At 41.3% G+C, this 25407-nt stretch overlaps 1 protein-coding gene across 4 annotated transcripts in view; it reads right to left on the bottom strand.

The window, feature by feature from the left end:
• Positions 1 to 25407, bottom strand: part of KLF3 (Kruppel like factor 3) — a 59403-nt gene that overhangs the window by 2071 nt on the left and 31925 nt on the right. For all 4 annotated transcript variants that reach the window (XM_033947508.1, XM_033947537.1, XM_033947517.1 and 1 more), the window contains exons 2-5: positions 24028 to 24122; positions 11190 to 11679; positions 7531 to 7675; positions 648 to 808 (exon numbers count right to left, since the gene is read on the bottom strand). In XM_033947508.1, coding sequence (XP_033803399.1) covers positions 648 to 808; positions 7531 to 7675; positions 11190 to 11679; positions 24028 to 24084 — 853 coding nt within the window. In that variant the 5' untranslated portion in view covers positions 24085 to 24122. The remainder of the gene's footprint in view (positions 1 to 647; positions 809 to 7530; positions 7676 to 11189; positions 11680 to 24027; positions 24123 to 25407) is intronic.

A 25407-nucleotide genomic window follows, 5' to 3' on the forward strand; every position in this document is an offset into this window, starting at 1 on the left:
TTTTAATTTGTTCTCATAAAGGATGGGGTTTGAATTGTATTTTTTTTTTTTTTTTTTTAAAGTTTGCTCTTAAAGAATTTATTAAAACCTTATTTTTAATTTTTTTGTTTCTGGTGACAGGTCACCTTTTCCCAGAGATGACCAAATATAGAGATGCAAGAACAGATCTCCATTTGACACTTTCCAAAAGGATCTTCTCTAGACAGAACTGCTTCATTCCTTCAACTTTGCAAAATCACATGTGAAGAAAGTCTTGAAAGGTTGAAATATATTATATTAGCATTTATGGATCGCTAATATGCCCCAGAAGGAGTTCAATGCGATTTACAATTTATATATACCTTTTTATGTTCTAGCAAAAGTATCAAAAATTACTCAGATTTTGGCTTTAAATCATGCTTTTTTCAGTTGTAGCTCGAGGCAAGTTACATTTGAATACAGCAGGCACTTTTCTGTCCAGAGGCAATGGAGGGTTAAGTGGCTTGGACAAGATCAGAATGAGCTGCTGTGGGATATAAAACCAGGCTTCCCTGCTTCTCAGCTTGCTATTCTAACCATTAGACTACTCAACTCCATTTATTTATGAAAATGTAGTCTACTGACAGAAATCATGTTAAAGAACAAAAGAATTCCAAGGAGATGCTTACCTGTATGTGTCCTTCTGTGTGCTTTTAGATGGGAGCTTTTAGTGTAAACCTTGTTGCAACCATCATAATCACATCTATGTATCCGGCGTTTCCTCTGTGTGTCTGGAGATTCCACAGGTAAAGGTCTTCTCCCAGGCTGAACTATGACTGAAGGATGATTCCTGTTTAATTAAAATTGTTATCATTATAAAGTGTTTGTTTCATCTCACAGATGTTATACAATAATTCTCTAATCTGCAGGCGAGAAAAACGCACACAATAACTTTAATAAATGCAAACTTACAAATTCTCAAGGTGGTAACAGGATTTTGCCCATCTCAAGAAACATCTTTAATCTCTGGTTGTCTTGCAGGATGCCCATTCCACCTCAGCACATTTTTTCTTGTCTGGGAGGGGTAAATAACTAAATTTTTCTAGATACCAAATCTATCATCTGTGTTAGATTTCCAACTGCTCAATCTACTACCCTATAGCAATACATTAAATTAAACCTTGGTGGTGGTGTGCAAAAGTCTTGGAACCACTTGTGAATTTTGCATTCTTTCAACTTTCTGACCTTTTATTTTTTTGTTGACCCAATAGATTTGACTGTGTATCACATTATAAGGGATACATTTGACTATTAGAAACAACTTTTTATTCTAGTTTGGCCTTAAACTTCTGAGTTTGTTAAAGGTGCCATGTTGTTTTTCTGTGTAAATTGAGTAATGTACTTCGCCAGCCAAAAAAGTACATACAATCATCATCTATCCTTCATATTCATGTAGGTGGCCTTGAAAAATGCCATTTTGTGCGTCAGTGATGGCTCAGTATTTGGTGGGTCACCCTCTGTTCTCGATCACCTGTCTGCACTGTGCCAGTATTGAGTGAACCAGTTTGATGAGGTGATCATGGGTGACAATGAAGTTCCAGGTTGCAATGGTGACTCAAAAACTCATGTTTTGATGTTGGATGTCTCTTGGATATCTCCCAGGATATCTTATAACTTGTGCCATAAGTTCTTGATCGGATTCAGATCCGGAGATTGGGCAGGCCAGTCGATTGACTTGTTGTTCTGACACTTCCAGATGATCACCTGTTTGAAGTGATGGCAGGAATCGCGAGAACTGACGGCAGCCATTCAGGAAGCAGCGCGGGTCCAGGCTGAAGCATGAAAAGCTCGCTCCTGTCTTGTGTGCTACTGGCCCCGAGATAATAAGGAGGCAGCTGTCCAGCGAGGGAGGGGCAGGAGCGCGGAAAGCTTGCTCCTGCTGATATATTGCTGGACCACCAGAATTTATTAACTGTTGTCCTTCCCTCTTCTCTCCCAATGCTGCTGTCTTTTCCTTCCCCCAAGACTGGCACTTCTGTCCTTTACTAACTCCCCTCCCCGATGACCAGCACTAGTGTCCTCCCCTCCCATGCTTCCTGCTGACCATCTGTGCTTCTTTTTCCCAACACCATGACTGTGCTGTTGTCCCCCCCCCCCCCGATGACAAGCACTTTTGTTCTCCACCACACCTCCTTGACTGCTGCTAGTGTCCTTCCCCGGATAACCACTGGTGTGCTGCTGTCCCACCACACCTGATGACCAGTGCTAGTGTTCTAATTCCTCCCTCCCCCCATGCTGACCATGGCACTAGTGTCCTTCCCCCTCTCCGATGACCATCAGCATGCTGCTGTCCCTCCTTCCACAACCCCTTCCCCAAGATGCTGTCATATACCAGGACATTCCCCCTCCCACCCCCTGACCGACATAAGAATAGCCTTACTGGGTCAGACCAATGGTCCATCAAGCCCAGTAGCTCGTTCTCATGGTGGCCAGTCCAGGTCACTAGTGCCTGGCCAAAACCCAAGGAGTAGCAATATTCCATGCTACCGATCCAGGGCAAGCAGTGGCTTCCCCCATGTCTCTCTCAATAACAGACTATGGACTTTTCCTCCAAGAACTTGCCCAAACCTTTCTTACCACCAGCTATGCTATCTGCTCTTACAACAACCTCTGGCAACAAATTCCAGAGCTTAACTATTCTCTGAGTGAAAAAAATGTCCTCCTATTGGTTTTAAGAGTATTTCCTTGTAACTTCAGAGTGTCCCCTAGTCTTTGTATTTTTTTGATGGAGTGAAAAATCGATCCATGTGTACCCATTCTACTCCACTCAGGATTTTGTAGATTTCAGTCATATCTCCCCTCAGCCATCTCTTTTCCAAGTTGAAGAGCCCTAACTATTTTAGTCTGACCTCATACGAGAGGAGTTCCATCCCCTTTACCATCTTGGTCGCTCTTCTTTGAACCTTTTCTAGCGCCACTGTATCTTTCTTGAGATAAGGAGACCAGAAATGAACGCAATACTCCAAATGAGGTCGCACCATGGAGCAATACAGGGGCATTATAACATTCTTAGTCTTGTTAACCATCCCTTTTTTAATAATTCCTAGCATCCTGTTTGCTTTTTTGGCCTCCATCGCACATTGGGCGCTAACCCCCAAGGTGGGACCCAGCATTCGGTAACTGTGATTCAGGTTATTCTTCCCAATATGCATCACTTTGCATTTGTCCACATTAAATTTCATCTGCCATTTGGACGCCCAGAATTCCAATTTCCTAAGGACCACCTGCAATTTTTCACAATCCACATGCGTTTTAACAACTTTGAATAGTTTAGTGTCATCTGCAAATTTAATCACCTCACTCGTCATTCCAATTTCCAGATCAGTTTAGCACCGGTCCTAGTACAGACCTCTGCGGCATCCCTATGTTTATTCTCCTCCATTGAGCAAGGACAGTGGGTGGTGAAGCAAGTACAGGGTCCTCCTTTAGTATATTTTTACTATTTGTTTCCTATTTTTGTTGCTTTAAAATAGAAAGGAAGTCCCCCCACCCCCACGCACTTTGGGGCCCAACCAAAGGCTATTATTTACTGTTCACATTGATTCCAGTGTAGTTTTTCTATAAAGCAAACGTGGTCAGATTCCTGCTTTCTACACCAAACTCCATAAGTCTTGTAACTCCTTCCAAGCTCTAATGAATTGCTTTACAGGAAGGGCAATTTGCTCTTATGTTCAAAGAGCTTTTCTCTGCAATGGAGGTTAAATATTGCATGGGAGCCTAACAGAAGAGGACTGAATCATTACTGATCCAGCCACTCCTTTATTGAGTAATTAAGAATTTCCTGTTGTTTGGGGCATGCAGGTGGGTGCGGCTTCATTTAACCACTGACGTCAATTCTTTAAAGAGGAGTTCAGAGGAGGTGTCACACCCACAGGATGTCTGAAGCTAGTTCCCCACCTTCATAAACAGTTCCTGGCTGTTAACCTCATAAGGCACTCTCTGTGCGAGAGACAGTAGTACACAGCATTCACTGTACAAGATAATTGCATATCACCACACTAGGAAAGATTTTTAGAAGTCTGGCTAGAGCTAGATAAGTGATAAGAGCGCAGTGCTTTCCCAAAGACATTTTGGATATCTGGTCAATAAAGTCTGCCTGATGGTACACTTGGATTAACTTAAACAGAAAACTTTGTAATACTGTGCTATTTTCCCCTGCCCCATCCAGCTACTCCAGCACACAGCATGCAACCAAATCCTTCAGTACAGTCAACATATGACAGGACTGCATTATGTCGCTCCAAAACATCACAGTACCTCTTTAACATGACTGAAATTCCCACTGACACAGACAACGATTAATCATAGCTTCTCTGTCTTTTGTTTTTATGCAAAACACCAGGATTTTCTTTGGTTGAGGTAAAAATGTTTATGAGAATGGACCACTACATTCTAGAGGGTGCAATGAAGAATTTCAACATGCTTCCTGGATGCTCTTTTGGCCTCATCCATCCCAAGATTCGTTAGCGAGGGGACCACCGATCCAAGCTAGATTTGGCTTCATTACACGTATTGAGATATTTTTTTTTTTAGGTAGGGCTGCAAGACATGGCAGGATTAACCCCTTGGTATGTCCTTGGCAAACAAGCAAGTTTAGAAAAGCATTTTAAACTGCCACAAAAGAGGTTCGACTTAGTTCTGACTACAGAGGAAACCTGTAAGCAGCATTGAGTGGTAACTCCTCCTGGCAACTGGAGGGCAACATACAAGGACTGGGAAGACGAGACAGCCTTCTGCAGACAGATGATGGCTCTAGCTCCTGAAAACCTTCTTTCTGCCAGATGGCTTGCCAGAGCAGAAGTCAGCCTTATGAGCTATTCAACTTCTATGTGTGACAGGGACCCCCTAAAAGCATATGGGCCTTAGGCAGGTACCTAGATTGCCTATACCTTAAGCCTGGACTGCTGCAATGATGACAACTCCATGCATGTAATGAGGCAAAAGCAGGTCTGATCAGTGCGTTTGAGTTCATCTGGAAAATAGGAATCTTCACTCAAAAGCTCAGTGTACATACTGCTCATGATCATGCTCCCTCACTTATGATTGAAACAGTGCTTTTATAAAGTACAAATTAGGACTGCTGAAGTGTTGAACGAGAGCAACAGTGTCAAGTAACAGGCATTTGGAGATGCAGATCTCCCATAGAAACACATGTTACTTCTGAGCAACAATGTCAAATAAAGGGTTAAAAACTGAATGACAAATGCAAGATGCATGCTTTCAGATACCTTTTTCCCTCAAGCCAGGGGAAGCAACTAGCTACATCAATTCTTGGTCTACTAGTAAAATTGGCCTAGCCAGTTCACTAGTACAGAATAATGTTTATTTAATTTTGATTCCTCCCTCACCCACCCACACACACACATAAAACCCCACACAATAGAACATGGCTTGTTTGTTTTTTATTAACTGATCTAGTTATTGTCTATAACATTCCTTTCCTATTTGATGAGGCTGCTGTTCTGGAATCAAAATGCACAGTTAGAAGTGCAAACAAATTTTGAAATGTGGATCTGTAGTGCTGGGGCAGTATGTACTAGTGCTGAATGCAAACAGAAGAATGCAGTGGAGTGCACGGTTCAGCAACTGCCTCCTTTCTACCACACCCAGTTTGCAAAATAATCTGAGACTGTTTGCAGCCTTGCAAATTAGTCTGTGACCTCCTTTTAAAAGACAATGTGCATATCATATTAGGGCAAAAGAATCTGTGATACACTACAGTACACAGTGTTCAAATCAGACCTCTACTCACATCTAAGGTGTCAGCAACTGAAACCCTACCCAGAAATCCAAAAATCACCAATTGAGAAGTACCTAACAGTAGCTTCTCAACCTACTTATGAAAAGCATGATTTTAAAACTGTGTCATGCCTGTTTACTTTAAGACGAAATTAGGATCCTGGATTCCTTTATATAAACAATTATTTTACAGGAAAAATGTTTTATAGGTCACCTAGGAAAAGTACTTTTGTGTCTCCATTGTGCAGTATGAAAAGAGAAGGTTTTAAATACAGTGCGAGATATGATAGCAGTGATAAGATGTTTCCTCTCTTCTTAGTGATATTTATGCCATTGTCTGTGGAGATCTGAAAACTTAACTGCTGGTGCTTTTTCAAACAAGATAAGAAAGCACTTGTTTTGGGGATGGTGTAGACCAGGGGTAGGGAACTCCAGTCCCCGAGAGCCGTATTCCAGTCGGGTTTTCAGGATTTCCCCAATGAATATGCATGAGATCTATTTGCATGCACTGCTTTCAATGCATAACCAGACTGGAATACAGCTCTCAAGGACCGGAGTTCCCTACCCCTGGTGTAGACTCTACACCACCCCCAAAACAAGTGCTTTCTTATCTTGCTAGAGGCAGGGAAGAAGGGAGAAAAAAATTATTTCCTAAATGATGATGAAAATGGTCTTGGCCTTCATTATTTCAACAAATACCAAAAAGCCATCATAACAGCTACAAGAACGTTTGACCCTCTTAACTTTTATTCATGAACAGAACAAGTGTGCAACTTGGATTAGCAGAATCATAGGAGGAAAACACGACAGCTGTTTTGAGCTAGCTAGATTTTAAGGTACTATAGTCGCAAATGCACTGTGGCTGGGGAAGGAAAGGGGGATAGAATAAATTGCATCTATTTCATTTCAAATTTCATTCTAAATGCACAAGGTGGATCACAAAGGGGTTCTTTTACTAAGGCGCGCTAGCCGTTTTAGCGCACGCTAAACGCTAACACGTCCATTATAGTCTATGGACGCGTTAGAGTTTAGTGTGCTTTAGTAAAAAGGACCCCAAAATGAATATAATCAATAAAATAAGATAAACCCATCAAAACACCCAGCAAATATAAAATGATATTGAAGAAATGCTCTTCATAATATGTGCTTATTTTGAGGAAGTAGTAGTATATTCAGGTCCCTGTTGAATGATATAGGGCTTCTATTCTTAGATGTTCATAAAGTGTAAGTTATTTATTTTACAGTTAATTAGGGGTTCTTTGATGGTACATAAAATCTTCATTTATCAATGCTTCTGCTCCACAAGGGGCTTTGCCTTTTTCAGTGGAATTAAATATGTACACTATTTATTTTTTAGTATTTGTATACTACTTATAGCCTAAGTGGTTTACATTTAGGTACTCAAACATTTTTCCCTCTCTGTGGCAGTGGGCTCATACTCTATCCAATGCACCTGTGGCAATGGGAGATTAAGTGACTTGCCCAGGGTCACAAGAAGCAGCATGGGATTTGATCCCACAACTTCAGAGTGCTGAGGCTGTAGCTCTAAAGCACTGTGCCACCCTCTCCCCACTAGTGTCACTTAATTGTTCTCAGAAGAGGCATAAAAACTGAATGAGGGGTACAAGCCAAGATAGGAGAGGGGTCAGAGAGTATTAGGGGAAAGTGGTGTTTTTCCAACACACACCTATTTAAATTTTTTTTGACCACCACTGTTTAAATCAATGTTCATCGTTTAAAATTTAAAATTAGAGGCCCTAAATATATACTTACTCATGCTGCATAATTTTCTGAGGTGAGCTGATAACCGAAGGCGATATTTGCTCTGGAATGAACTCCATCATCTGTTCAGATTCTGGTTCCATTTTAATTGTTTTTAATAGTGCAGGATTTTGCTCATAAGATTCTATTACTGGAACTGGGACAGAGGGTAGGGGGCAAAAACAAAAATATATAAAATTCAAATTTAATACAATTATAAATAAGGCATGGCCTGCTAAGCGTTCTATAGTAACAGTGTGTGGTGCTTTTTAATTTATAGCTCCACACTTTAGCCACCCCTCTTCAGCAGTAAGGCTCCATTCATGACTACTTTGATGACCATATCGCAATCAATCTTTTTTTGCTTTATGGGGTTCTTTGAGATGCTCAACTACAGCTGTGCAATCTATAGTTTACCTTTTATACTTAATTTAGACTTGAAGACAATCTAATAATTCTTTTTTATATAGCTAGATCTTTGGAAGTGCTTCAAACTGATCATTCAGCATGTTTGAGAAGTGCAACTAATAAGAACAACTGCTGATACAAGCAACTTTTAGCAGCTACATCCAAGCAAAGTTTTCTGTTTTATACTATGCCTATGTGTAATCTTTCCAGCCATATAATACTAAACTGTTCACAGAAGGGTTCAGATTAAAAAATGCCAGAGTGTGCGGCTAATCTAATGCCATGTTATACCGGTTCTGGTTTTCATGCTGGCATCCAGTCTTCCCTATTCAAAATGGCAAATTGTGTTAAGACTTACAAAAACAGGACTGGATCAAAATCTAATGAGGGCATGAACGCTTTTATGTATGTCTATACACATCTCATGTGTACATTCTACATTCCTTATTTCCTCTGCTTTGGTAATCTCCACCCCCAACTGCCTTCTACGCTTCCATATCTCCAAATATACTGCTGTCTAAACTTCGTACAAAAAGCTCACCGACCTGTATTTTATCATCAGAAGTCTTCACAGAGGACCTTGCACCATGCAGAATTTGCCTTGAGCTTAGCTACAACTGGGCATATATTCAAAACTTACTTATGCTGCAGTTAACAAGTAGTACTTTTTTTTTTTTTTTTTTGCAGTTGGGGGTGGTGCTGCATAAATTCTGGGGATTCAAATCTTTACAGGGATATTTTTACAAAGCATTTTTCATGTGCAAAGTATGTAAAAATACAGAGACGTGTACAGTGCCTTCTTGCTTCACAGATTCATTTAGCCATGCAAAATAAAATGTAATCCAATTTAGTTATTCACGGACATGCACAGTGTGTTCCCATGAGAATGAAGATATTCATGGAGTTGTGAGTACTGTACAAACAACCGTACATACTGTGTAAGTGTAAGGTGATGCATGTCGGTAACAAAAATCTTATACATGAATACAGGATGTCTGGTGTGGTACTTGGAGACCCCCCCCAGGAAAGAGATTTGGGGGTACTGGTTGACAAGTCAATGAAGCCGTCCGCGCAATGTGCAGCAGCGGCAAAAAGGGTGAACAGAATACTAGGAATGATTAAGAAGGGGATAACGAACAGATCGGAGAAGGTTATCATGCCACTATACCGAACCATGGTACGCCCCCACCTGGAATACTGCATCCAGCACTGGTTGCCGTACATGAAGAAGGACACTGTACTACTCAAAAGGGTCCAAAGAAGAGCGACTAAAATGGTTAAGGGGCTGGAGAAGATGCCATACAGCAAGAGATTAGAGAAACTAGACCTCTTCTCCCTTGAAGAGAGGAGACAGAGGGGACATGATAGAAACATTCAAGATAATGAAGGGAATAGACTTAGTAGATAAAGACAGGTTGTTCACCCTCTCCAAGGTAGGGAGAATGAGAGGGCACTCTCTAAAGTTAAAAGGGGATAGATTCTGTACAAACCTAAGGAAGCTCTTCTTCACCCAAAGATTGGTGGAAAAATGGAATGCTCTTCCAGAGGTCTGTTATAGGGGAAAACACCCTCCAGGGATTGAAGACAAAATTAGACAAGTTCCTGCTGAACTGGAACGTACACAGATAGGCATGGTCTCAGGGCACTGGTCTTTGACCTAGGGGCCGCCACAAAAGCACAATGGATCACGATAGACAACTGGTCTGACCCAGCAGCGGCAATTCTTATGTTCTTATGTACTTTTACATTTATAAAATGCACAATATAAGTAAGTGTTTTTTTACAAAATGATGAGTTTATGGTGTTAGGAAGCAACAATGTACAGTAAACGTAACCCCCTTTTCCCCCATAGATCATTTCCATATTCACATTTTCAGCATTCATGGTGTTTTCTAGGAACCTAGCTCCAGTGAAGAGTGAGAGCGCACTTTATGTGTAGATTTTCCTATTTACAGTGTATGTATATACTTAATAAAATGCACAGGTATGTGCACACATTTAAACATTCAGAGTAGGTGTAAATTTGTACAATAGCACTTGTGTTCAAGTTCTTTTCCTACCTCCTGAAGATACTATTAATTGAAAAGCTCCACCTATGGTCCTTCTGGTGTAAGAAGTCTTTCTTTGTGTACCATGGCAATTTGAAATGGTCATCTCTCTTACCCTCTTCTTTAAGGATTTGCCTATCAATTATGCTGCTGAATTATTTTGTACTATACTTTGTATTTTGTCAAAAGCAGGCATTTAGTACAAATAGCAGGCATTTAGTACAAATTTGTAAAATACTGTATAGTATTAACCTTTTCCTATCGTGTGTCCCGGCTGACGGGACATTCCAAAAATGTCGTTGCCATCATATGTCCCATGGTATGGGACATACAGTACACGACAGGAACACAAAAATTTGAATTTACAGGCTTATGACTTATTTACATTATGTTTACAATAGCCATAAATGATAACGGTGGATAATACAAAACTTACTAAAATAATTACGATTGGAACCAGCGTTAATGTAAAATTTATTACGATAGGAAAAGGTTAATGCAGGAAAATGCCAAATGGAATACGATTTTTCTAGTTTTCAATCCTAAAGCAACACACTGCGACACATTCCAAAGGCAGACTGAAATGCTATGAACTAACTATCAAGGATAAAATAAGACATTTTCTTAGCCTAGCTCATGTGAAGTTGTAGGGCAACAAACCTTTTCTGCCCAGAACTTTTTAATGAGAATGACATATAAAAATTAAAAATATAAATACATTGTCTTAACGGTGAGCACCTAAAGAGGCTGAAATAAATGGATAGAAACATGATGGCAGATAAAGACCAAGTGGTCCACCACTCTGCCCATCTTTTCCTATCACCTGAAGATACTATTCTTCTCCCAAGGAACTCCCACATGCCTGTCCCATACTTTCTTGAATCCACCACCTCTATCAAGAGACTATTCACCCTTTATGTAAAAAATTATTTTCTTAGATTACTCCCGACCTTTTAATTTTAAACTATGCCCTCTCATTCTAGAGTTTTCCTTCATTTGAAAAAGGCTCACCTCCTATACATTAATGCCACAGAGATATATAAATGTCTAAATCATATCCCCTCTTTCCCACCTGTCTATAAGTCTGTCCCCACACACTTTATGACAGACTATTGACCAATTTTGTAGCCATCCTCTGGACCAACTCCATCCTATTTATATTTTTCTGAAGGTGTGGTCTCCAGAATGGATGAATGAGAAAACTGATCTACTCACCTTGTTTACAGTTTGGATTGTCCATGTCTTCTGGAAGAACAGTAGACACCATTATAGGTTGTTGGAGATGAGGGGCATACATAAAAGGAACAGGTTGAACCACAACTGGCTGTATAAGTGGAAGAACTGCAGAGTTCCTAAGGCGACTGTGTGAAAGTGCTGCCATCATTGGACTAATAGATAGAGGCATGGTAAAGGGCTGTACTGCTGGTGGCGATGGTGTTAGTTTTTTGATGAGTGGGCTAGGGGAAGACATAGTCAATGGAGAGTCTCTTCTACTTGCAGACTGGTATTTTAGAGGAGACATCGAGCTGCCGGATGAAGGTGGGGAGCTGCGTTTGTTCATTGTGAGGTCAACTGGCTCCATCTGGATTCCACCAGACATTGCTTCTGGAGTCTGGTAGAATTTGCTGTGCAACATGTTCGGTGTGGAATAAATTACGCCGTATTTGTTTGGTTTTAATTGGTCCATGTAGTTCAGTTGGTATGACTGTAGAAGACAGCATGAGAGATACAAGTGAGAAAATGCTTACTGTATGCAGTTACTGCTCAAAACTATTTAGAGAGGCCACAGAAATGAAATACAAGAAAAACAGGAAAATTATCACAGATTCCACCTTCTTCCAGTAAACACAGGATTTCTCAACATGAGAACAAGAGTTAAATAACAGATTCACTTCAGAGGTGTATGCTTTTACAAAGATAACAAGTACATTTTTTTTTCAAGATCATTAAATCCAAGTTCCTGGTTGTTGAAGAAGCACCTGTACTACTACAAATAGTTTTTCATATGTAGCTGCCAACTGATTTTGATAATGTCTACATATGGCAGTTACTCCAAACCTCCAAAGCCTCTACCTCCCTCAGCTTTGCACCCAAGCAACTGTTGAGCTGGGTGGAGGAACCACTACTGCTATTTTTAAGCAGTCTTCCAGAAAACAAAGTCAGACAATTTATTGATCAAGCCAAATTTATTAATCAGTGTCCTCCCCAAGACCTTTTGAATGGATGTATCACCCCACCCAACTTAACAGAAATCCCCCCCACACACAAAATATCGACATACTGCACAGTACTCTCCTGCTGCTACCTGGCTATTCCTTCATGCCACCTGGCTGGCAAAAAATAGAACACCCAACATGAAATCTCCCCAGTGATCTGTGAAGAGTAGTGCTGCACAATTCGAATAGGTTCACCGATTCACATCAGGTGAATCGATTCGAATAGATTCAAAACAACAAAATCGGCTTCCCGATTCGGCTGACCCTCTCCCCTTGCCCTCTAAAGTGGGAGCGGCAACGCTGCTCTTGCTGGCCGGCCACTGCCGCACCTGCTCTAGAGGGTGAGGGTCAGTCGGGAAGTGCTGTTGTCCGGCTTCCACCCTGGCGTCCAGCTTCCCCCCCGGCATCCCCGCATTGTTTATCTTATAGGAGCAGCCTGCAGAGAAAATTGCGGTGCTAGCGATCTTTGCAAACTGCTTCAGAGCTGTTTTCTCCTCCGCGATCCTGCTTCTGTTGTCAGAGGAGGGGCAGGACCGCAGCAGAGGAAACAGCTCCGAAGCAGTTCGCAAAGATCGCTAGCACCACAATCTTCTCTGCAGGCTGCTCCTATAAGGTAAACAGTGCGGGGAGGCCAGGGGGAAGCCAGACACCAGTGGGAGGCCAGGGGGAACACGCAGGCCTTCTGAGGGGGGGGGGTGAGCAGTCATGGGTGGGGGAGTCGGGAGGTGGGACAGTCCTTCAGGGGGGACAGGCCTCCAGGGATGGTGGCACAGGCCTTCGGGGGAACAGGCAGGCCTTTAGGGGTGGAGTGCAGTCCTTCAGGATGGGACAGACCTTCAGGGGAGGGGGGCCCTGGTGTAGAAGTACACGGAGGGAAGGAGGGAAAGAGGGGAGTTCAAAGAGACGTGCATATGCCGGACTTTGGGGGGGGAAGAAATAATGGGTCTAAAAATAGAGGAGGGAGAGAGATGATGGACAATGGGATTTAGGGAGGGAAGGAACAGAAAGGGAGAGAAGTTGGACACAAGGGATGGTGTGGAGGGGGGACAGAGATACTGGATAGGAGGGTAGTTGGGAAAAGAAAGGGAGAGATGGTGGACCCTGGGGTGGTGGGGAAGGAGTGAGAGATGCTGGATGAAAAGGTAGTTAATAAAAGGTGAATCTGTGGAGGGAGACGAAAATAAAGAAAGATGCCAGATCTCCTGGGGAGGGAAGGGAAACGGAAGGGGAGGACAGAGGTGACAGATGGATGGTTAGCACAGAGAAAGAAGAAAGAAGGAGACCCTGGCAAGCAAGTTATCAGAAGACAACCAGAGCCTGGGACCAACAAGATTTGAATAATGACCCGACAACAAAAAGGTAGAAAAACTAATTTTATTTTCTGTTTTGTGATTACAATATGTCAGATTTGAAATGTGTATCCTGCCAGAGCTGGTGTTAGACCGCAAATGTGAGCTAGGATTTAAGAGAGAGAGGAAAAGTCTTTTTTGTTTGTACCACAGCGCCAGTGTGGTTAGGAGAAGGCAAAGGGGGGAGGGGGGTGAAGAGGCTATAAAATAAACCCATCAGGATGTTTGAAAAAAAAAAAAAACCCACCCAATTGGGCAGGAAAATCGAATCGAAAAACCAACTCAATAGGCTCAATCGAATTGAAATTTTTTTTTACTGAATTGGGCAGCACTAGTGTAGAGATCTTACTCCTTTCTTTGATGGTTATATATCTTTTCTACAAAAGTGTGGCTTAGAACCACTAGAGTTTTGTACTGTTTGGGAATCCTGAAAACAACAGCACCAGATATGACTACTCAAGAGCCCGCTTCCTATTTGAAGTGCATTGATATCATTTCTTTACTTCATTCTGTGAATGTTGGTTGTTCTTACTATAGTCTCATTTTCATTTTACCAACTATACCTTATGGAGCCCTTGCAATGCCCTCTCAAAAAGGTCCTAAAATCCAGGGCCTGTCTCATTTTGCATGATCTTTACTATTCTGTTAAATCATATCGTCCAGTGATTCCTTAATCTAAACCAGCCACCTAGTGTGAGACTAGAAGTACATTCCCCATCTAGTAGTACCCTCTAAATATATGAATTCTACTACCAGTTTAAACATTTGATTGGTGTTGTGACTGTACTAAGGAATACAATGCTCAATCTTTTGTTATATGAAGCCCTGGACAATGTGACTATGAAAACAAGGGCTCAGCTCTCCTTCTGTTTTACAACTATAGTGAACTGGTTTTTGTGAATATGAGTGGCAGAAAATCTAAGTCAATTCTGTTGATTTGGAAGGCTCTGAATGGAAATTAAATGTTATGAAATTCACATACAAAATAAGGGAAAGCAAACTTAACTCATATAGCTTACAAACAAAAACCTAAACCCAGTTTGCTAATAATTTGTTGCTATGTGGGAAGAGCTCAAGTTAAAAATTTGTTTTATAATAATAATAATAATAATTGTATTCTTATATACCGCCATGCCCATCGAGTTCTAGGCGGTTCACAACAATTACATTAGGATCCGCATTGACATGCCGATTTACAAACAACTGGGCTACCATCGAAGAAAGAGAACGCCGAGAGTCTAACTTCTTGCATGCCTTATATGTATGTGAGTACATATAAGGCATGCAAGAAGTTAGACTCTCAGCGTGCTCTTTCTTCGATGGTAGCCCAGTAGTAGTAAGCCTCACAGGGACCCCTCCTGACGAAGGACCCGAAACTCGAGTCGGGGGTCCGGGCTTAATTTCAACTAATTTTAGCAAGCACGGTTGCAATGGCAAGCACAAGTAGCACAAAGCACTTTAAGGTTTATGCACTTTAATCTCATCGCAGCTGGAGGTCAAGGAGATAGGAGCCAAGCCCATTGAAGTTATCTTCAAGATAAGTGAAATCTATCTTCTCATAAGCATACATAATAAGATTCATTGTATTGTATAAACGAAGGAGGCTGGCAAAGGGACAAGAGAAGTGATATGATGGTCCCAAGTATACCCCAGTTCGGTGAGATCACTGAATTTATGGGTATTGGTCTGAACACTTCACAATAATTATAATTATATTTAAATTTTATTAAATCTATTTATAGAGCTGTGATAAAAGTAAACAGTAATTATACAATGGTGCCATTTACAGAATCTTAGCTTTCGTCAAAGGTAGGTGCGGGTTTTAAAGGCCTACACTTCTAGTGCCTACCTTTGATGAGAATCATGTCTAGAGAGGCGCCTTAGAACTGGGCCCAGTTCCCCAGGTTCTCAACCCATGGCATTAACCATTAGGGTACTTCTCAGCAAGTGTGAACAAAACTCAACAGTACCCAGAACACATATATTATTCCATAAATCCAGGGTTCTGTCTTTCCACAAGGGAAAACACCTGCCATTCTCTAAAAGCATCAATTTGCACTGATAGAAGTCATACTTTAAAAGCCAATTCGCGGCCAATCAGCCAATCTTTAATTATTTTGATATCATGAGTTTTGTATCAAGGTGAGCTGTGTTTTCTTTCAGCGTTATACATAAGAATTTCTACTGACTAGTACTACTAAGAGCAAACCTGCAATACTTCTACAGGCCAGTTGTAATCAAATTTTAAAAAAGGGGGACACTGCTATAGAGCTATCAAAAATTTGGCAAATAATTGTGCTGGTGAGGTCTCTCGTGACTAGTGCTTTTCACCTTGAGAAGCAGTAATTAACACAGGAACTATGTAATTCTCACTTTCAGGACTCTGCCACTAATCCAGGCCAACTCCCCACTAGTATTACTGGGCTGCAAGATAAATCAGAACTATGGCTAGTGGTACAGTGTTTCCATTTAGATAAAAACATGCTAGAATTGGATTTGCTCCAGAAGTGGAGCAGCCTAATGGTTATGGCAGTGGCCCAATTCCCACTGCAGCTCCTTGCGACTCTCGGCAAGTCACTTAAGCATCCATTGCCAGGTACAAAATAAGTACTTGTATAATATAATGTAAAACTACATTGATTGTAATGAAAGAAAGGAAGTACAGTCAAACCTCAGTTTGCGAGTAACGCGGTTTGTGAGTGTTTTGCAAAACATTCTCGCAAATTTTGCCTCGCAAACCGAGCATTGACTTGATATGCGAGCCCCCACTACCTGAGAATCGGCATCACCCCCCCCCACCCATACCCTTACCATGATCGGGCACTGGCACGTGCTGGTGCCGAAAGAGCCTGCTGCCTGCTGGTGATCTTTGCTGTGCCTTGAGCATCTGCGCATGCTCAAGGCCTTCTGGCTCTCTGAGGTCCAAAATGGCCGCCGAGAGTTCCCGTAGTCTCTCGAGAATATGATGGGAACTCATGGCAGCCATTTTGGATATGTGATCAGCACGAGGCAGGAGTGCAGGAAGATTGCTCCTGCCCCAAAAGACCACTAGACCACCAGGTAAGGTCCGGGAGTCAGGTGGGGGGTGATTCCGGTTTTAGGAAATCGTGAATAATCGAAATCGCGAGTCCTAAAACCACGAATCGGGAGGGTAAGGTGTATATCAAATTCTCTCCCCCACTATTACCCAACAGCTTAAAGCATTTTTCCCCTTGTTTTCCTAGGAAAAGTTGCCTAGGTAGGAGACCCAAGTTACTCACAACAGTATCATGGCTGGCCTGGACCTTCTCTCTGATGTCAGAATTGACGTCGGGGGAAGGCTTGTGGGCCAGCGGCATGCAATCACTGCATGTGCCTGGATCTTCCCTTCCTGGAGTTGCGGTGGGAAATGGCAGCGGTGGGCAGCAGTGGTGGCGGTTGAGGGGCAGGTGGCGGTCAGCCTGTGTACCCAACAGGTGGTCCACAGGCGGTCCGCATACCCCCTAGGGTACACGTACCACAGGTTAGGAAACCCTGCTGTAGACCAACCAATTTGAGGCATTAGGTCATGCCTCAAACTGTCTATAAAGGTACCATCAGCCTCATTATTTTTGATACCCTACAATAATGTGGCCACTCTTCTGAAATTCAAATTTCTGCTTGCAGAATGAGGACCCAATTCTGTTTTAGCTTTGAATATAGGTTTAACTGTATTGCAGGAATTAAAGAAGTAATTTTTTAAATAACATCTTTAACCCTCAATGGAACTCATCTACAAACAGTATGCTTAGTGCATGATCTTTTAGTGTGCTTGGCAGCTCTGATGAGAGTCAAGCTTAGAGACTGCTTCTGCAAAATTGAGCCTGCCAGAGCTAACCTTACTTTTTTAGTGAATACATAATATTCTTCTATATAATCCCAAAACAATATTAACTCATCAAGGATGACACCACCAGTGATGGTGCAGATATTAAAACAATCAGTACAGTATAGCAAAACCTTCTGCAGTTTTCCTAGCTGAATCTCCATTTGGCCTCACAGTTCACAAGGATCTACTATTCTACCAACACCCTGCATGTCCTATTAAGGGCCTTGTTTCATCCCAACAGATCTCAAAACTGGTTTAAAAAGAGGCCTCATTTCCCATTCCACAACTAAACATCTTGATGAATTAGTTACATGATGGAAAAAAATCTGAGAAAATTTAAATCACAACTCTTTTATTTCACTTACTTTCTAGTATCAGTTCCACTTATATCACCTAATTCTGCATTTATCATGTTTCATTTTTGTATGAGATTGCCATGTCCTCATACCTATTACACTTCATGGAAATCTCAAAGATTTTTTTTCCTACAGCAGGGCTCTGTTTTGTTTTAATAGCAGCTTTTTAGACACAAAGGCCCTAATTCTATAAATGGCACCTGTCATAATAGGTGCTGCTGTCATGGGTGCTGAAGAACATGGTGCATAGCTCATGTCAATCTTAAGTTAAGCACCGTTTATAAAATCATACCTAATGGCACCTGAACCGGACTTATATGCTATATATGCCAGGGTTTTCTTGGCCTAAATACCAGTGCCTACCATGCCAAAACACACCCACGATCTATCCCTAAACATGTCTACTTTCTGGTAGGTGCCTTGGACTAGGCACCTACAATCAAATTACTGCACTTTTAATTTAAGCTAATTATGAGCTTTTTGTAACCATGGGTTACAAAATAAATATGGTATAGTTGACCCAGGGCAGGAGAGACCTGACAGAGGTTTGTATTTTTTTTTTCCTCTAATATTTTAAAGTTAAAAGTTTTTTTTGTTGTTGTCCAGCAAAGATTATGCTGTTTGCATGACTGATTGTTGGAATTCTAGACTGCTGATGTCTGCAACAGGTCTGATGACCTCATGTAGAAGTCAGGAGTGCTGGGGAGAATTCTAAAACTGCAAGGGAGAGCCGTCGGGTGGTTATCAGTCTGGAAGACAGGTTGGTCTTGGTTGCCTGAGAATAGAAAAAGATTTGAAAAAAAAAATTTTATAGTGGATTTTTGGCTAATGTTAACTAAGTTCAAGTCTGGCCTATCTTTGTGGCAAGGGCTGTGTTTGGTTATTTCATACAGTGATTCTCTGTCACTTTTGTGTTGAGGTGCAGAGCTCTTGTATTTAAATGGAATGTAGCAACAGTTAAATTAATTTTGTCCTGGTTAAAATTAAGAAAATAGGATATAAAGTATCTTTTTGACGTTGTAAGAAGTAGTGCTGAGGAAACATTTATTGATGAGTTCTGGTTATTTATAAAAACCAGTTGTGAATTGGAGTAAATTCTGTCACTAAATTATTTTGGTTTAGATAACCATTTGATTTATAATTTTGGACATTGTAGGTGGGAAAAAGTTTAGGGAAATTTTAATTATCCATTTTTTTCTCTGGATAGCTAGTCAAAAGTAAAGAAACAAATATAATTTTCAGGGTGTCATAGGGTTTTGCTTCCTTTGGTTTTTGTGTTTGTTTGTTTTTTTTAGTTAGGGAGTAGGTAACTCCATTTATTGAAGCTGAATCTCCAGAGAGGAAGAAGAAGCACTGCAGAAAAAAAAGAACATCTGAACCCTGTGAAAAAAAAGAGTTTACACCTGTTTTCATAGCCTGGTTCCATACTGATGATATGCACCAAGTAAGGAATATTTGCGGCCTTTATGCGATTACTGGAATATTTTCAAAAATGAATCCTAAATATGCTGATCTCATTTTTATAAGCTAGGTTTATGTTCACTAGGAAAAACAAGTTAAATCTGTTTTATAAGCTATGCATAAAAGCCAACATTTCAATGCAAGCTAATCCTTACCCCCCTCAGAGCACTAGCAAATATTACAAATAGCTAAATCCCTAGCAACTCAACTCAGTTATGTGCAGTGACCCCTTGCATGCACAGTGCTGGCATGAGTTGCAGTCACACCAGGAAAGAATCTAATCTAACAGACCTAGTATTACCAGCTTTTAGTTAGAGCATAAGAACATAAGAGCTGCCATATTGGGACAGACCACAGGTCCATCAAGCCTAGTGTCCTGTTTCCAACCGTGATCAACCCAGGTCATAAGTAGTATCTGGCAAGATCCCAAAGAGTAAAACAGTACTGATGCTTCTTATCCTAGGAATAAGCAGTGAATTTCCCCATATCCATCTTAATGGCTATAGACTTCTTTTTTAGGAAATTATCCAAACCTTTTTTTTAAACCCTGCTATGCTAACTGCTTTCACCACATTCTCTGCCAATGAATTCCAGGTTTAGTTACAATAAGCTGATCTTGGCTTTCCCCAAGTTCAGAAGAGCAGAAACCAAACTACAAGATGACTACTGGGTGTTTACAAGGCAGCTCTGTCTTAACTCCCTATATACTGCACAGTAAGTCTTACTATTACTTTATATTTTAAATAGCAAGAGTGAAAAAAATGTACAAAAGAATGAAAAAAGCCCAGTTTCTGAACACAAATAGTATCACAATCTCTAGCTATTGTGGCTGATTAACTTGCAGGGTTAGCACTGGGTTACCAGAAACATACTTAACCAGTCCTGGATTTACCACAGTTGCTTCTCTGATCATGCAGTCCTATTGTCTACAGAGAATACTCTCCCTATGCCCAAGCAGAGTTTGGTTCCTAGCACAGCAGAACGAGATCATGGTGCACTAAAAATATACCAAAACAAAACAAAAAACTGCAATTCTACAAAATAAAAATCTAATCTAATCTACAATTTGTGAGTCACTCTATGCCTAAATAGGATCAAGGCGAAGTACAATTCGAGTAAAGGCTGAGAAGCAGAGGGAAGAGAGGAGGAGGAAGAGGGAGGGAAGAAGGTCTTCTAAAATGAGGTACAGAGAATTAGTGGTACATTTTACACAGAAAAAATTGAATTCTCAGTCCGTGCAGGCTACTGATTGTCAATGGAGTGTGTTGCCCCGAAGAGGAGTCTACAGTTTTTTCCAAAACTCAAGATAGATGAACATAAGAATTGCTGCTGCTTGGTCAGACCAGTGGTCCATCGCAACCAGCAGTCCGCTCCCGTGGCGGCCCCCAGGTCAAAGACCAGAGCCCTAACTGAGATCAGCCCTACCTGCATACATTCCGGTTCAGCAGGAACTTGTCCAACCTTGTCTTGAATCCCTGGAGGGTGTTTTCCCCTATAACAACCTCTGGAAGAGCGTTCCAGTTTTCCATCACTCTCTGGGTGAAGAAGAACTTCCTTACGTTTGTACGGAATCTATCCCCTTTTAACTTTAGAGAGTGCCCTCTCATTCTTCCTACCTTGGAGAGGGTGAACAACCTGTCTTTATCTACTAAGTCTATTCACTTCAGTATCTTGAATGTTTCTATCATGACCCCTCTCAGTCTCCTCTTTTCGAGGGAGAAGAGGCCCAGTTTCTCTAATCTCTTGCTGTACAGCAACTCCTCCAGCCCCTTAACCATTTTAGTCGCTCTTCTCTGGACCCTTTCGAGTAGTACTGTGTCCTTCTTCATGTACGGCGACCAGTGCTGGACGCAGTATTCCAGGTGAGGGCGTACCATGGCCCGGTACAAAGGCATGATAACCTTCTTGATCTGTTCGTGATCCCCTTCTTAATCATTCCTAGCATTCTGTTCGCCCTCTTTGCCACCGCCGCTGCGCATTGTGCGGACTGCTTCATCGACTTGTTGACCAATACTCCCAAGTCTCTTTCCTGGGGGGGGTCTCTCCTAGTACCACCCCGGACATCCTGTATTTGTGTATAAGATTTTTGTTATCAACATGCATCACCTTACACTTATCTACGTTAAACCTCATTTGTCATGTTGTAGCCTATTTCTCGAGCATGTTTATGTCCTGTTGCAGGTCTTCGCAATCCTTCTGCGTCTTCACTACTCTGAATAGCTTCGTATCATCTGCAAATTTCCAGGTCGTTTATAAATATGTTGAAGAGCACGGGTACAAGCACCGAACCCTGAGGACATCCACTCATGACACTTTTCCAGTCCAAGTATTGTCCATTTACCCCCACTCTCTGTTTCCTATCTGCCAACCAGTTTTTTTATCCACATAAGTATGTCACCCTTGATTCCATGGCTTGCAATTTTTTTGTAGTAGTCATTCATGTGGGACCTTGTTGAATGCCTTCTGAAAATCCAGATATACAATGTCGACCGGCTCGCCCTTGTCTATCTCCCTGTTTACTCCCTCAGTTTTGATGGCTATCGGGAGGAAGTTCCAGGTTTTTGCACCGAGGTAGGTGATAAGTGTGCTGAATGTGCATTTGTATTTTATTCCTTTAAGGGATGGAAGGATAAGGAGTTTCTTGATGTTTCTGGATGAACTGGATAGAGAACTGGTGAAGAGGTTTATGAGGTGTAGTTGAGCTCGCATATAAAATGTGGAACATTATATATGATATTTTAAATCTAATGCAAGCATTGATTGGTAACCAGTGGAGTTTGTTGGAAGTATGGCGAGACAGAGTCATATTTTTTCAGTTTGAAGATTAGCCTTATTGCTGTGTTTTGGTTTCTGGGTGAGGGTGGCATCTAAGCCTGCATAAAGTGAGTTACACTAATCTAGTTGGAACAGTACCGGCATCTGTGTCAGTATCGCAAAGTGGTGATTGTGGAAAAGGATCTGACCATTCAGAGTTGTCTCATGCAGTAGAAGGTCTTTTTTTTTGTATGTTGGAGATCTGGGTTTCTTAGGAAAGGGTTGAGTCTAGTATGACCCCAAGTATTTTGGAGGTTTTGTTGATGTCGAGATTGTCCCTATCAGTTACCTTGCCCATAGAAACTGGTTTGCAGGAAACTGTGAAACCAAAGTGCTTTTGTTTTTGCCATGTTCAGTTTGAGTTTTTTGAGCGTGGCCCAAGTTTATATCTTTTTTTTTATGTTGTTAGCGATTCTCTGAGGTATGTCTATGGTGTTGCGCTCTATTGGAATGAGGAGGAGAATGTCATCGGTGTATGAAAGTAGGCTTTCCTTTATTGTTAAAGGTAGTGTTGCCTAGGGAGCTCATGAATAGGTTGTACAGTATAGTACAGTATAGGGGAGAGGGGGGATCCCTGGGGAACATCATGGAAGGCTGACCAGCTTTCTGAGAATTTGTCGTCTTTCCATACAAGGTAGTTCCTGCTCTGTAGGAAGTCTCTGAACCAGTTGTAAATTGTGCCCATGATACCTATCTCACTGAGTGGATTAGGAGTAGTTGCTGATTGATGGAGTCAAACACTGCAGAAATATCGAATTAAAGAAGGATGGCTTGATGTCCTTTGCTTTGTAATTGCTTGATTTTACAATGATGAAATAATAAATACCATATAAGTCAGTTTGAGAACTTTTAAAATACTACTTGGGAATTATAGTAACCATTTTACACTTCTCCCTCCCTATTCATGGGGGTTAGGGGCAGAGCCGGCCCACGAATAGAGAAAAATCGTGAATAACTTTTGGCTGGCTCTGACCCACCCCTGGACCTTACCTGGTGGTCTAGCGGTGACGCAGGGCAAGAGCGATCTTCCTACACTCCTGCCCCATGCAGAGCTGTGCTGCTGAGTTCCTGTGGTCTCACGAGACTACAACAAAGCTCCCTGACAGAAAGAAGACTGACTCATTTGAACTTTGGTGCTGAAAAAGGATTTTATGCATGCTGTGGCCTGCCAGAAGAACTAACAAATCAATTCTGGAAGAGACCAATCCAGCTGTCACTCGAAACCCAAATGATGAAGTTAAGACTGTCTTATTTTGGTTACACCATCAGAAGATAAAGATCATTGGAGGAGAACATCATATTTGGAAAGATCGACAGAACCAGGTGAAGAGGGTGACCTGCAATCAGATGGCTGGACATGTTGAAAGCAACCATGAGGGCCGCAATCCAGTCAGGTTTTCAGGATTTCCCCAATGAATATGCATGAGATCTATGTGCATGCACTGCTTTCAATGCATATTAATTGGGGAAATCCTGAAAACCCGACTGGATTGCGGCCCTCAAGGAGGGACTTTGAGATCTCTGTGCTAGAGATCTTACCGATTTCTTTTTATTTCTGTAATTCATCAAGTCGCTAGGACTCAAACACAAGTCGATGGCACCTAACTTATTTCCTACATAATCATTGTGGTATTCCTGGAAACCCCAATGGTTAGGTTTGCCTCCAGGACAAGGTTGAGAAGTAGTACTCTAGCTCAGTGGTTCCCAACCCTGTCCTGGAGGACCACCAGGCCAATCGGGTTTTCAAGCTAGCCCTAATAAATATGCATGAGAGAGATTTGCATATAATGGAAGTGACAGGTATGCAAATCTGCTCCATGCATATTCATTAGGGCTATCCTGAAAACCCAATTGGCCTGGTGGTCCACCAGGACAGGGTTGGAAATCACTGCTCTAGCAGAATCCATCGCTCCCCCAAGCTATAAGTTGTAAAATTTTAACATCTGCTCCCATAATTCAAAAGGGTCTACTACTGAAAGTTTACCAGAGAGAATGCTCTAGAATGCTTACCACCGAGACAGGGTCCATTGCCTCTTGCTTGATAGGTACCGGGTCAAACATCAGCATTTTGAAAGTGAACTTTCCTTATGGCTCTGTCTTTTTACCTGAAATAAAATATATAAACAATATTGGTTTCGGAAACAGGATTTGGATATCAAAAATAAAATGTAGTCTATTGTATTGTAAATATCACACCAAGACCTATAGGGTTATTATACCGTGTCAAGTGCCATCTACAACAATAACCTATGATCTCCAGCATTTCACTTACCTTTAGGGAGAATATCCTTCTGAGAAGAGGGTGAAAGGAAATGGGAAATATTATCACAGTAATTGTAAAATAAAAACGATCCCCATATAACTGCTTCTCTCAAGAGGGCTTTGAAGTGTTATATTATACGAGTCAAAACAAGCAGCAACAGAACCAAAAAAACAAAAGCAGGGTTCTTGCAGTTGTCTGTGTGGTGCCCTGTTAAAATTTGCTTGTCCCATGTTTCAGCCATCTTGCTATGCATCCTGAATAAAGCCATAGTCAGATGGCTGAAACAATAATCAAGCAAACTCAGATGCAGTATCATCCAAGACAGCTGCAAGAACCATGTCACTAGCAGTGCAAACCTAAGAAAACAGGCGTATGGTTATTAAACTGGTTGCATGACAAGAAATAGTTCTTTTGATATTTCTATCCATCATTTAGAGAGCAAAATATAATTAACTGCATCCTACATAGTGCTGGACGCTGCTCAAAGTTCAATAATGGAGTTACTTAGTGTGGTAGTCCTCCTATTTGCAGTATATTGCTCTTTGTTAACTAATAGTAAGTCCAACTACAACCAGCAGATGGCACTCACTTGCCACAAAACATGCACCAAAAAGAAAAACCAGTTCCCACCTCTGGTGAACTCTCAACCCTGGACAAGTCAAAATATGAGTTAGAACGTGGGTTTAGAATTTGATGCTACAAACATGCAGAAAAAAAATTTAAATCACTTGCGCTATGTTTAGAAAATTCCAAGCACATATAGCACCACTTAAAATGAGCAGGGATTCATAAGGGTTTGGTTCTGGTATTTATTGTACAAGAACTCAGCTTCAAAATAACTAAAGAAACATTTTTGCAAGCTAATAAGAGGAAACAGCAAGAATACAGTACTGGGGATAAAGGGACAAAAAGTAAAATGCTAGAAGAAAATCAGTGACATAATGGTCTGGGATTTGAGCTGAAGGCAATAAAATCACTACAAATATCAATTCAGGAAAACACCACTTTTTTTTCTCAGTTTTAATTTGAATATAGGTCCTAGTACAGTCATGACTACTACACAGTACACACATATATTGCACGGAGAGACCTCAAGAAAAACTGCATTTACTGAGCTTAAGTTCCAT

Source organism: Geotrypetes seraphini, chromosome 1 (genome assembly GCF_902459505.1).
Source record: "Geotrypetes seraphini chromosome 1, aGeoSer1.1, whole genome shotgun sequence".
In the NCBI taxonomy this organism is placed as follows: Eukaryota; Metazoa; Chordata; class Amphibia; order Gymnophiona; family Dermophiidae; genus Geotrypetes; species Geotrypetes seraphini.